Source organism: Oratosquilla oratoria, chromosome 17 (genome assembly GCF_046742065.1).
Source record: "Oratosquilla oratoria isolate Oo_2021 chromosome 17, ASM4674206v1, whole genome shotgun sequence".
Lineage (NCBI taxonomy): Eukaryota > Metazoa > Arthropoda > Malacostraca > Stomatopoda > Squillidae > Oratosquilla > Oratosquilla oratoria.
This window is the reverse complement of record NC_134793.1, coordinates 19252868-19265767: the sequence shown is the minus strand read 5'-3', so window position 1 is coordinate 19265767 and position 12900 is coordinate 19252868. Positions and strand designations below refer to the sequence as shown.

General features: G+C 39.3%; 2 protein-coding genes across 8 annotated transcripts in view; both read left to right on the top strand.

Annotated features, from left to right (window-relative positions):
* Positions 1–245: 245 nt before the first annotated feature.
* Positions 246–4609, top strand: LOC143034481 (uncharacterized). 3 transcript variants are annotated; one of them, XM_076200590.1, is made up of 3 exons: positions 246–1152; positions 1660–2401; positions 4143–4609. In XM_076200590.1, exons 2-3 carry the CDS (start codon positions 2282–2284, stop codon positions 4299–4301), a joined length of 279 nt encoding a protein of 92 aa, XP_076056705.1. In that variant the 5' UTR covers positions 246–1152; positions 1660–2281; the 3' UTR covers positions 4302–4609. The 3 variants fall into 3 exon arrangements, 2 of the variants coding, with proteins under 2 accessions (XP_076056705.1, XP_076056704.1); XR_012967249.1 differs by having other exon boundaries at positions 257–1152; positions 1660–3635; XM_076200589.1 differs by having other exon boundaries at positions 257–1152; positions 1660–4609.
* Positions 4610–10747: 6138 nt separating this feature from the next.
* The window catches only part of p115 (General vesicular transport factor p115), a 33063-nt gene continuing 30910 nt past the window's right edge, over positions 10748–12900 (top strand). For 4 of the 5 annotated variants that reach the window (XM_076200585.1, XM_076200584.1, XM_076200587.1 and 1 more), the window contains exon 1: positions 10748–10903. In XM_076200585.1, coding sequence (XP_076056700.1) covers positions 10826–10903 — 78 coding nt within the window. In that variant the 5' untranslated portion in view covers positions 10748–10825. The remainder of the gene's footprint in view (positions 10904–12900) is intronic. The other variant, XM_076200586.1, reaches the window with a different exon arrangement.

The window sequence follows — 12900 nt, the reverse complement described above, 5'->3', positions numbered from 1 at the left end:
TGCATAATAACGCACAACCACCAGGTACACCAACACCACATGCACCTCACAACCCATACAATCCCTCCGCAGGTGGACCCCTCAATACTGTAACAGGGACACCGCAATCCAGACCCCAGGACCATCCCTTAGCAGGATGGTGAATCAAATCTGTTCCTAGTTGTAAGATTTACTGTTTTTGTACTTTTATACTTTTGTACTTGCTTGTAACTTTTGTGTAGTATCATAGGATTAGTCAAAGTAGATATTCCTCTAGGTTTAAGTTGGAAGGAAAGAAGTTTGTAATGGAAATTTTGTAATGTGTCACAGAAACTTTTCATAAATGTGAATGTTTTAGTGGTATTATGGATCTTGTCTTAAGTCTTGCTCTTGTGGTACCTGGTTGGTACATTTCTTAGGATGGAGTGCGCCCCTTTCCAAACCCCTTTGAAACTCAATTTTTAAGAGTTGTTTCTGGCAAGGAAGTCTGGACGGATAGTCATTAGGATGCCTAGATAAGAGCCAAGTTTGTCTTCTTAAATGGAGAAGCTCTTTTGAGGTAGAGTGCCGTGATCTCCTGTGTAAGTGGAGTCAATCCAACCCCAGCATTAGGCCAGGCAAAGCTACTAGGAAAGCAGTGTCCCCATTGAAGTGCTCCAATATATCCATGTTTTTATGTTGTTACAAGAGTAAAATATTTTTTTTTGGTATGCTAGACTGAGTTGGTTAGACAAAGATCTATATTCCACTGGAGCAGACACATAGTAAAGGTTATGCCAGCCCATGACGGAAAGGGCTTGATATTAGAGTGGACATGAATCAATTTTTCCCCAAGGGAAAAGCTATGTCAGGGGGAAAAGTTACCCCTTTAAAATTTTGGAAATACTTAGAAATTGATTCATCATCCAGCTCTAATATTTTTAATTTACTATTGTAATGATTAGAATTAATTATAAAGAAATCCATAAAAAGAACTGGATTCGTTAACAAATGATGAAAAAAAATGTTACTACGTAAACATTAAGTCCTAATCTCGCTATCGGACGAAGGGTAAAGAAAGGGCTCATTGTTTTAAACTAGTCTAGCTACGTGGCATATTGGAGAAGCCACGAAAACTTCAAGACAGCCGACCCAGGCTGCTAAATCATAATCCGAAATAATCCCTTCACGAAGGTAAGAGTTAGTCAGAACCATTAATTAACATTTAAAGAAATTTAATTGGGAAGCCCTTGTCCAATAGAAGAGTGAGGGGAATGAGACGATAGAGGGGAATGCAAGTCGAATGCTAGCAATACCTCCCTTGGAGTGTTGCTACGTATTTGAATAACCCTTTACGTTCTCATAACTAGGTTATATAATTTTTTAAATATGTATCAAACCCAATTCTCATTTATAGTCAGTTTTGAGGTCTTAAGGTGTCATGATATAACTACGGTATAGGGGGTTAGCCCTAACCTACCTAGCCTAACATAAAATAATTTGTAAACTTTAAGTAGGGTAATTTAAAGATTTCTGAAGAGGCGTTTCCTATGTTATATTTCAGGAAGAGGCATATTAACCTCTTGTTACCTCCCTATAGTCTCGTAAGGATTTATTCTGCCTCACGAATCTTTCAGCTACCCTACGCCGTTTCTTATTGAAGTAGTAGTGTTTCTGAAGACAGGTTATAAAATTTTACAGGGAACCAGTCCTGGAGTAAAATGTACTATTGAAAGGGAACACAAGTTTGCAACACCCCCCCCCCCTTCCCTGGTGTGGGAAGTTTATGGAAGTTCTGGAAGAATAAATACAGAGAAAAGATCGAGTTTCCTTTCAACCAAGAATGGACAAGTGGACTAGGACCCGCTTACCCAATCTCCATGTCCTACCAGACGACTAATCTGCGGTCCAGTACCAACCCTCATCCTTCGGTTTGTGTGTCATTGACACAAGGAGCAGCGGAAAAATGATCGCTTACCCGGAGGGAGCGTTGCAATCGCTATCAACTGAATCAGTGTTGATCGGAACCTATGGTATTTTGATGTATTGATATGTCTGACGCGTTTCGCCGCGATAGAATGGTGGCAGCGTGTTCGGATTCCTTAGCTTTATGCTATTGATTCCATCTTACCCACGAGACCTAATTACAGTAAATATGGTCACATAGTGTAGTAGTAGAAAATTCTTTATTTTTTTCTTGAGCTTGATCTTTGTCATGATTTATACTTTGCATGTCTCAAGTATTGTTATTGAACAGATATGTCTTATGTTAGATGTTCACCTTTCTAAGATTTTTTTTAGTGGTTAAAGCGCACTAGGAAACATGATGCCTAATGATGTGGATGACTCCTTTACGGAGTTAATTCAATTGGAAAATGAGGTCCAACAAGCGGTAACAGAAACACAAAACCTTACACAGTCCCACCAGGGAGTGTGTTCACAGGTAAGGGATTTAAAACAACAGATTAACAATATGGACAGGGAGATGTCTCATCTACAGGGGACAATGCAACATTTAATACAAATGCATAATAACGCACAACCACCAGGAACACCAACACCACATGCACCTCACAACCCATACAACCCCTCCGCAGGTGGACCCCTCAATACTGTAACAGGGACACCGCAATCCAGACCCCAGGACCATCCCTTAGCAGGATGGTGAATCAAATCTGTTCCTAGTTGTAAGATTTACTATTTTTGTACTTTTATACTTTTGTACTTGCTTGTAACTTTTGTGTAGTATCATAGGATTAGTCAAAGTAGATATTCCTCTAGGTTTAAGTTGGAAGGAAAGAAGCTTGCAATGGAAATTTTGTAATGTGTCACAGAAACTTTTCATAAATGTGAATGTTTTAGTGGTATTATGGATCTTGTCTTAAGTCTTGCTCTTGTGGTACCTGGTTGGTACATTTCTTAGGATGGAGTGCGCCCCTTTCCAAACCCCTTTGAAACTCAATTTTTAAGAGTTGTTTCTGGCAAGGAAGTCTGGACGGATAGTCATTAGGATGCCTAGATAAGAGCCAAGTTTGTCTTCTTAAATGGAGAAGCTCTTTTGAGGTAGAGTGCCGTGATCTCCTGTGTAAGTGGAGTCAATCCAACCCCAGCATTAGGCCAGGCAAAGCTACTAGGAAAGCAGTGTCCCCATTGAAGTGCTCCAATATATCCATGTTTTTATGTTGTTACAAGAGTAAAATATTTTTTTTTGGTATGCTAGACTGAGTTGGTTAGACAAAGATCTATATTCCACTGGAGCAGACACATAGTAAAGGTTATGCCAGCCCATGACGGAAAGGGCTTGATATTAGAGTGGACATGAATCAATTTTTCCCCAAGGGAAAAGCTATGTCAGGGGGAAAAGTTACCCCTTTAAAATTTTGGAAATACTTAGAAATTGATTCATCATCCAGCTCTAATATTTTTAATTTACTATTGTAATGATTAGAATTAATTATAAAGAAATCCATAAAAAGAACTGGATTCGTTAACAAATGATGAAAAAAAATGTTACTACGTAAACATTAAGTCCTAATCTCGCTATCGGACGAAGGGTAAAGAAAGGGCTCATTGTTTTGAACTAGTCTATCTACGTGGCATATTGGAGAAGCCACGAAAACTTCAAGACAGCCGACCCAGGCTGCTAAATCATAATCCGAAATAATCCCTTCACGAAGGTAAGAGTTAGTCAGAACCATTAATTAACATTTAAAGAAATTTAATTGGGAAGCCCTTGTCCAATAGAAGAGTGAGGGGAATGAGACGATAGAGGGGAATGCAAGTCGAATGCTAGCAATAGCTCCCTTGGAGTGTTGCTACGTATTTGAATAACCCTTTACGTTCTCATAACTAGGTTATATAATTTTTTAAATATGTATCAAACCCAATTCTCATTTATAGTCAGTTTTGAGGTCTTAAGGTGTCATGACATAACTACGGTATAGGGGGTTAGCCCTAACCTACCTAGCCTAACATAAAATAATTTGTAAACTTTAAGTAGGGTAATTTAAAGATTTCTGAAGAGGCATTTCCTATGTTATATTTCAGGAAGAGGCATATTAACCTCTTGTTACCTCCCTATAGTCTCGTAAGGATTTATTCTGCCTCACGAATCTTTCAGCTACCCTACGTCGTTTCTTATTGATGTAGTAGTGTTTCTGAAGACGGGTTATAAAATTTTACAGGGAACCAGTCCTGGAGTAAAATGTACTATTGAAAGGGAACACAAGTTTGCAACACCCCCCCCCCCTTCCCTGGTGTGGGAAGTTTATGGAAGTTCTGGAAGAATAAATACAGAGAAAAGATCGAGTTTCCTTTCAACCAAGAATGGAAAAGTGGACTAGGACCCACTTACCCAATCCCCATGTCCTACCAGACGACTAATCTGCGGTCCAGTACCAACCCTCATCCTTCGGTTTGTGTGTCATTGACACAAGGAGCAGCGGAAAAATGATCGCTTACCCGGAGGGAGCGTTGCAATCTCTATCAACTGAATCAGTGTTGATCGGAACCTATGGTATTTTGATGTATTGATATGTCTGTCGCGTTTCGCCGCGACATGTAGACCTTACTGTTCCTCGCCTCAACCCTGCCAATGTAAACAAAATTATTTATGTAAAGTGTTTGCTAATGCATAACTTTTAATTTGAAAATTATGAAATCATACCTTTTGACTTCACCCGAGCCACTTCACATTCCATTGGCAGTGTAGGATTTTTAACAGGCCTTTCCATTGGAACCAAATCATCCGTGGGAGGATCATCACTTGACTCATTATTACATGCTTCCTCAGACACTGCATCAGCAATGAGATGTAGATTTCCCCACTTCTTGAAAGCTCTTTGAGACCTCCGTGGGGTAAGCCTACAAACACTATTATCATTTGTATGATGAAGTGAAGGTGTGCAAGACGTGATAGCATCAGCTTTAGCAGGCTCTGGTAAATGGATTGTTGGGACTGCTGAATCTGTCCGCATCAACCTGAAAGTTAAAACAGCCCTTAGCTCACAGTTTTTTATGGTGGGTACAGGTATTTCTCGTTTTGTGCGAGATGTGGGTTCCTACAGGCATCGCACAAACTGAAATAGGATATATATACTGTACAGTATATATATATATATATATATATATATATATATATATATAAAAGAAACAGTGAAGAATAGGGGGGATGGGGTTTTGGCCCCCAAAACTTGCATTTTTTTTTTTTTTTTTGGTATGAAAAACATTTATTTGACTAATAAAGTGAACATGTTCTAAAAATGTATCTTTCTAAACCTATATGTAACACTAAGGTGTAAATAAAGTGTAAATAAAGCACCCATTAACATTTAACACGATGCTCCCTCACTTCTCATAGTCCCTCGAAGTCACTCGCCATCTTCGTCTGTGCTGTCTACTTAACTCTGGCACATCCACTTTCACTTCTGTTTCAGGGTCATCCAATTCCTTTTCTTTTTCTGTTACTGGTTGCACAGGCGGTTTATTGAAAAATTGGCATTTTTTCTTTTGAAATTCAGTCTGCATTTGAGTGTAGCAGAAAAGTGTGTCCATACACTTTCTTGTGATCGTGGTGCTTCGTTCAACATTGGGGTCATGTTCTTCCAGCATGGCAAAACCTTCTTTTATTTTCCCCAATGCTTCATTGATTACATTGGCTGTGAGCATCCGTCCTCTTTCAGCCTTGTTTGTCGCTGCTGCTGCCGCCACTTCTGCTTCTTGTCTTTCCCTCCTGTTCTGTGCTTCAATGTCCAGCAGGTCTTTATTGCTCAATTCTTGTCTGTGTGACTGAAGCAGTTGATTAATGTCCTCTTCCTCCACTTCATCAAGGCCTAAATCCTGGGCATAGCTGATTGTGTCCTTGTTTGCCTTTGAAACGATGTCATCTACAGCGAAGCCTTCAAAGGAATGAACAAACTGAGGACACAGTTTTTTCCAAACACCATTCAGACATTTGGTTGGCACTTCATCCCAGGACTGTTTGATGAAAGTTACAGCATCCTTTATTGTAAAATTCTTCCAGAAATCTCGCAGCGTCTTGTTCTCCTCATTCATTTTCTTTACTGCAGCAGCCATCATAGACCTCAGGTAGTAGGCCTTGAACATTTGAATCAGCCCCTGGTCACAGGGCTGCAGCAGAGAAGTCATGTTTGGAGGCAGGAAGGCCAGCTTGATGTTGTTGCTGAGATTTTCAAGACTGGCTGGATGATTGGGAGCATTGTCTACCAGCAACAAGATCTTGAAGGGGATGCCTTCCTTGTTGCAATAGGCTTTCAGCTCACTGTGCAACTTGTTCTTGTAGTAGTCACTGAATATTTCCCCAGTCACCCAGCCCTTCTTGTTGGCGTACCAATGGACTGGCAGGAAAGCCCGGTCATAGCCCTGAAACACACAAGTTATCAGAGCATTAAGGTGTGGCCATGCTCCATTTTCTTAACAAAGAAAATGTATAAGCCACTCATCTTGTGTCACAGACCTAAACATTTGTAATGTCACTTGCATACACTTCACAAACCCTGATTAATTTATTATGCTAAATATTTTACTATATAACAACCATAAGAACTATTCCACCTACTCCCAACCCAAAAGAAATCGCAAACCCTAATAAATTAACCGTGCTAAATATTTTTACACAAGTTCTTTTTACATAATAAATAGTAAATAAAAAAGGTATTATTTTAGTTGTGCACACCTACGCGATATAGCATTAGAAAATTAAATATAAATTTTATAAATTATAATACATGAACGTAATGTGCGATTTTCTTGGCGGAAATAAAAAACAACAAACCTTGCTACAAGCAAATTTACTATCGAACGAAGCCGCTAGGATATGGTCCAGACGCCATGTCAGTCCAGTCACTATCTGACGATAGCTTTCACGTTGTGGACCGGGTGTTCTCCAACTCTAGGTGACGTTAATAAGCGCTGTTACAGACAACAGGGCTTCCTTGGACTTTATGAGAGAACACGGGGTTCTGCCGTCGTCTGTTAATTGCCCTAAGTACAATGATAATCAGGTCGTCAGCATCCGTGACGACGACGACAACCCGGACGATCTTTAGAATTTGAGGTACCAAATTACTAAACATAGGTTAGGTTCGGTAAGGTTAGGTTAGATTAGATTAATTTATCTTCCTTTCATTTCTTCGACCTCGCGTTCAATCAAAACAAACATGGCGTATCATTCAACCGCAGCGACTTCGTTCGTTAGAAAATAGGTTTTAGCCATTTTTGTATTGATTTCCGCCATGAAAATCGCATATTACGTTGATCTATTATAATGTACAAAATTAATAATTAATTTTTTATTGCTATATCACGAAGGAGTGCACGACTAAAAATTTACCTTAACCAATCTCACCTTAAGGGCTCTGGGGTTCTGAGAGTGATAGATAAGGACTGGCTTCAGCCTGCAGTCCCCTTCAGCGTTGGACCCCAGCAGCAATGTCAGACGGTCCTTGGAGGCCTTAAAACCAGGCGCTGTCTTCTCCTCCTGTGCGATGTACGTCCTCGCTGGCATCTTCTTCCAGTAAAGGCCGGTCTCGTCTACATAGAACACTTGCTTGGATGAGTATTGTCCTTCTTGTAAGGTTTTCTTAAGCATCTCTGGTAATTTCCTGGCCGATTCTATGTCTGCTGATGCTGCTTCTCTTGTCATTTTGATGTTATGAAACCCGTGTCTTAGCTTAAATTTTGCAAACCAACCAGAACTTGCTTGGAAGGATGTATTCAGTCCATCATTTCCTTCGATGTCGTTAATGAGGCTTTTAACTTTTTCCTGAATGATGGCCAAACTAACAGGAATGCTGGTCTTGTTCAGGTGTTGAATCCAAGTCGCCAGCATTTTTTCCATCCTCTCCATGGTGGACGACCTGCTGTAGAACCTCTGTAATGTCCTAGACGAACCAGCTTCTACAGTTGCTCGTATTTTATCAGCATTGTCTCGGACGCGTCTCAGTGTGCTCTCCCCCAATCCCAAGGCATGTGATATGACCGAAGTTTTTTGTCCTTGGTCATAGCGGCTCAAAATTTCCATCTTCTTAGCCAGAGTAAGCGACTTGCGCTGTATTTTCTTAGCTGGAGGGCCGCTGCCGGTTACAGGAGAAGATGAAGGACGTTTTGGGGCCATCTTGACGAACTAGTAAACTGGCTGGACTGGCCGTGACTGTAAACACACGATAGGGCTGTAAACATGGTCGCGGTCGCCTGTTGGCAGTCAGCGGAACAGCGGAACTACACATCTGTAGCACTGTTTGAAATGCGGTTGGAGCAGATCGCATCTTAGCGAACAGATCGCACAATTTTAACTAATTATAATATTTTCAATGTCGCATCTTAGCGAATTCGCACACAAAGAACACACATAAAACGAGAAATACCTGTATCCCTTAGAGGTAGCCAGCCTAGCTGGAATATATTATGAGCATAATAAGTATTATATTGTACATAGCATCCTGACAGTCAAGAAGGGTAGGTCCACATACAAAATGATAAATACTTATGCTAGTGGCAGTGTCTAGTGCAAAGGTGGTAGACCTACCCTTGACTTTCGTACACCATTCACAAGTTAATTTTATGGACTCAAGACCATAACGATATTGCATAAAAGCAGCCATACCTTTGGGAAAAACCTGCACTGTACTGTTGCAGATTCAAGATACAGTTCTTTGTGAAGTGTTTGTAGCACAAAACGCTTGAGTTTGACGGTTCCCACTTGTCCCGTTTTGCCTTGACGAAAAGTGTCCATTGCTGGCGAAGTTCGGAAATCTTCCTCCTCTCAATTTGACCCAAACCCTTTCTCCGTGGGTTGGGGAACTCAAATAAATACCTATCTTGTTGGGAACAGTTCGCTGCCACGCAACGTCGAGGCATTTTGTCTAAAATATGTAAAATGTCATAACATTATTCCGTAAACAGTCTGGCGCTGGCTAATGTACCCTAGATTGGTGGAGCTGTGCCAATTGGATACACACTTTTCGCGCTTAAAATTTCGCGGGCTTTTTTGTCCATAATAATGCTTATGTGGTAACTTTTATTGTTTGAGTTATCAGTAATGATTATATTTTTTCTTTTAAGGGTGTTTTTACCCCATCTGGATATATAATATAGCCCCTATAAGGTAGCGTGTATCCAATTGGCACAGTTCCCACCGGTTACGTTACGCTTGTTGACATCGGATGGGAAAAGTCAAATCATTATATATCTTCACATGGTAGCTTAGAAACAAACATTTTGTATTGTATAGGTAGAAAAAAACACTATAATTGTATACACAACTCTATAATAGAGAAGGAATTGTCATTGTGTAGTTTTTTCAATTTCATTTTAGGTTGTCGAAACCAAAAATGAAACGTACTATATACTACACTGAAGATGAGTTAGCACAGCATGTAAACTCTCATGAGTTTCAACGTGGTTGTGATAATACGTCGGTGACAATAAATGAAAGTAATATAACCATCGTGACTGTAAATGAGGGTTCTAGGAGAGAGGGCCAAGGTGGCACAGTGCTCGCAACATCACCTATTTATATTTTTTGCGTCGCCAGAGACATTTATTGAATGCTTAGAAGGTCCTCATAGGGATTTGAGTGCTGTCATTACATCCTGTCTTCCCCTCCCCCTCTAAATTCCACATCCGGTTACCTCCTCTCCCTCAGTGCATAGGCCTACGCACCAATCCCCCCCTCCCCCTCTCACACTCCACTTCCGTCTCTATGTAAGTGCAATTTCATACAAAGAATATATGTTTCACATAGAAACACAATTTCATAAAAAAATAAGTACATGCATTATTTTTACACATTACACATAAAAAATCATTTCCAAAATCACCCATTTTCATTTAGTCAGGACGAAGTTTTTTTTGTACAATTGAGGTTTTAAAGGTTTTGTATGAGATGAATTGACATATGTAGGTCATTGTTATAATGTTTTTTGTTACCAAGTTCCTCTTATATTAGGCTCAGGAACACGTAATCTCAATCCTTTGATTTTCTGTCAAAGTTTTTTTCAATTGTTCATAGTTGTCATTTTTTATTTTTGAATTACGTTAATTTTGTATTAGCAGGGCTCTACGAACCCTATATTTATATTATAGTAACTTTAAATGGACAAAAAACACACGCATATATTTTATTTTAATTTTTTATTCTGTGTATCCATTTGGATACATGCCCACCGGAATCGCCAGCGCGCGCCACCTCCACCAAGCTAGGGCTGATCTATGCTGACAGTCGTTCTAGGATTGACGTCATGGCGCGAAATATGAAATGCGTTTCACGAGATGCTGACTGTGTAATAAGGGCAGGGTTGAAAAACAATTAGGTATTGCATTTATTCTTCTGTTATTGTTACTAAATGTTTCCAGACCAGCTGATGGAAATTTTTACCCTGTCGGTTCCTCTTGTATTTATTTCCGAGACGGGATCCGTAGCTACTGGCTTGACCGAATGTCGAACAAATTCTAACGGATTTTTTTTTTATCAGTATCACTTTGAGGGTTAATTATTATGTATTTTGTTTTGTTAACATAATTCATACACTATAATTGTGTATAAATTGAATCGTAATATAATCGATTACAAGAGCAAGGAAACCTTACTAATGTAATGTTATGACGTATCAATAAAGAATTAAGTATCTGACATGTAATTTAGATTATGGAATAATGTTTCGAATTTACAGAGTACTGTCGAAATATATGTTTAAGAAAACTATTTACAAAATTGTGTTTTGAGAATCGAACACGCATATGGTAAATGTACATTTACACAAATGAAACGTCTGCTACGTGTACGTGTACGTAAACAAATAGAGATAGACGAATGGAGTGAGAGGGAGAGATTACTGACCTATGGAGTATGGATATCTTTAGGTCCGTAACGCAAAGTGTACTGGGCACTCCACAGCCAGAAAAACAAATATCTGGAGTAGAAACTGTAAGTCTGAAGTTATACGATTATTCTCAAGGTTTTCGGCAGTAACCTTATTGAGATTATTGTAATGAAAAACATCACATCATTCCACTTACGAGTCACAGGGAAAGCGAAATAAATGTAAAACAAATAGGCCTTAGTAATGACAGACTAGGGTGGGTAAATGTATGTAATTGACCATTTCGAGTTCTTTGTACACAGTGAACATCTGTTACTACTGTGAATTCTCAGTGAAAGGTTACGTATCAGATTTGAGAAGAAATGATTAATGTGTTGGATTGACACATAAAACTGGGTCAACTGGACCTATGATATATTTATATATTAGTTGGGCCATGAAAAGGTTCAGTTGGAAAGTAGAGAGGACATATTGTGTATAGAACAAATTCAACAATATCATTGCACAGAATGACTACGAATAGAGAACTACTCAGATTTTTTTATGTGATGAAAGCATTCTGTTCATAGACTTGCATGTAGATAAATGCATACTGAAGAAATTGAGTGTTCCAGAAAAAAAAATTAAGCAGAAAAAATACATATACCAAAGGCTCTTTTCCCCCTTATAAGGGAGGTAGCCAAAAAACACAAAGACATAAAAAACACTCCCACCCGTTCCATCCCCATCACACTCCGCTTCTCTCCACCCTCTTCCCTCCCTCTTATCTTGGCACCTCCTGGATGATGGGTCATCCCTGCATCTTGTTCAGTGCCCTGGGTCAGAAGCAGTGTTACAAGACACAGCACATCCACAGCAAGGCCGCTTCATTAAATCAGCAACCTCATGCCGAAAAGGAGAAGATGGGGGAGAAATCCCTTTGGGCTGCATCAAATTATTTCTCACACACAATCCCTCACCCTCCATCCCCCACCCATTCCACCTCATGGATCACAACATCATCCATATCATATACAACCATTCTCCATTCACCCCTGTCTTTTGTCCTCTCCTGTCCTTCCTCAACAGACATTCCCCTCTTCCCCAAAGCCCCTTTTACCCCATCCACCCATCTCATCCTAGGTCGCCCCCCCATGTTCACTCCTTCCACATCTGCCTTCCACACCTCTTTCACTAGTCTTTCTTCACTCATTCTTTCCATGTGTCCAAACCATCCCAAAACTCTTTTATCCATCCCATCCTAGGTATGGATCAAGTTTAACATAAGCTAAGACTGGCATTCATCATTTAAAGACTCCAAGAAAAAATTAAGAAGGAATATTGTATTATGAAAGTTTATTGAAAGTTGAAAAGAAATACAGAACTGTGCTTTTGTAAAACTGGACAAATCTTATAAAAAAAAATCTAAAAGCAAAGCAAAGGTGTCCAGTCCAAAGCGAGGTTAAAGTAAAGAATTCCAGAACTGTGAAAACAGAAAAAGGGGATATAAACTGAAAAAGACATTATGAATGCATAAATACTCAGTTTCAATATTCTGAAGTCTTTTCTAGCACCATCACCTTTGTCCTATTGTTTGCAGCTTCTGCTCTTGTTCCCTCCATCCTCTCTATCCAACACTTCTTTTTTTTTCTTTTTTTTGCACATATCACTTTTTTTGTTCACAGCACTTTTTTTTTTTTGCACACAGCATTATTATTATTATTATTTTTTTTTTTTTCTTTTTACATAGCACTTCCTCCTTGAAAAGTACTCATTCTTCCTCTACTTCAGTTCCTCTTTTCTTCTTCACTTTGGTCTATATGTTCAGATTTGCCTGGTATTCCATATCTTTTTAATTTTTATTTAATTTTCTCACCTTTAACATGTCTACCTCTCTTTCCCTTCCCCTCTATTTACCTCTACTCTTAATAGCCCATTTACTAGATACTATGATAATCCTAACTCTTCCGTGGATACATTTACATGCAGAACTCCTATCCCAGTTTAGCCATTGTCCACATTGTCTTTGAAGATACTTCAGTCCACTCCATCATGTATTTGCCTCTCTCATCACTTACCTACCTTCCCTCACCCTTTTATTGCTCCCAAAACTATATCTGCC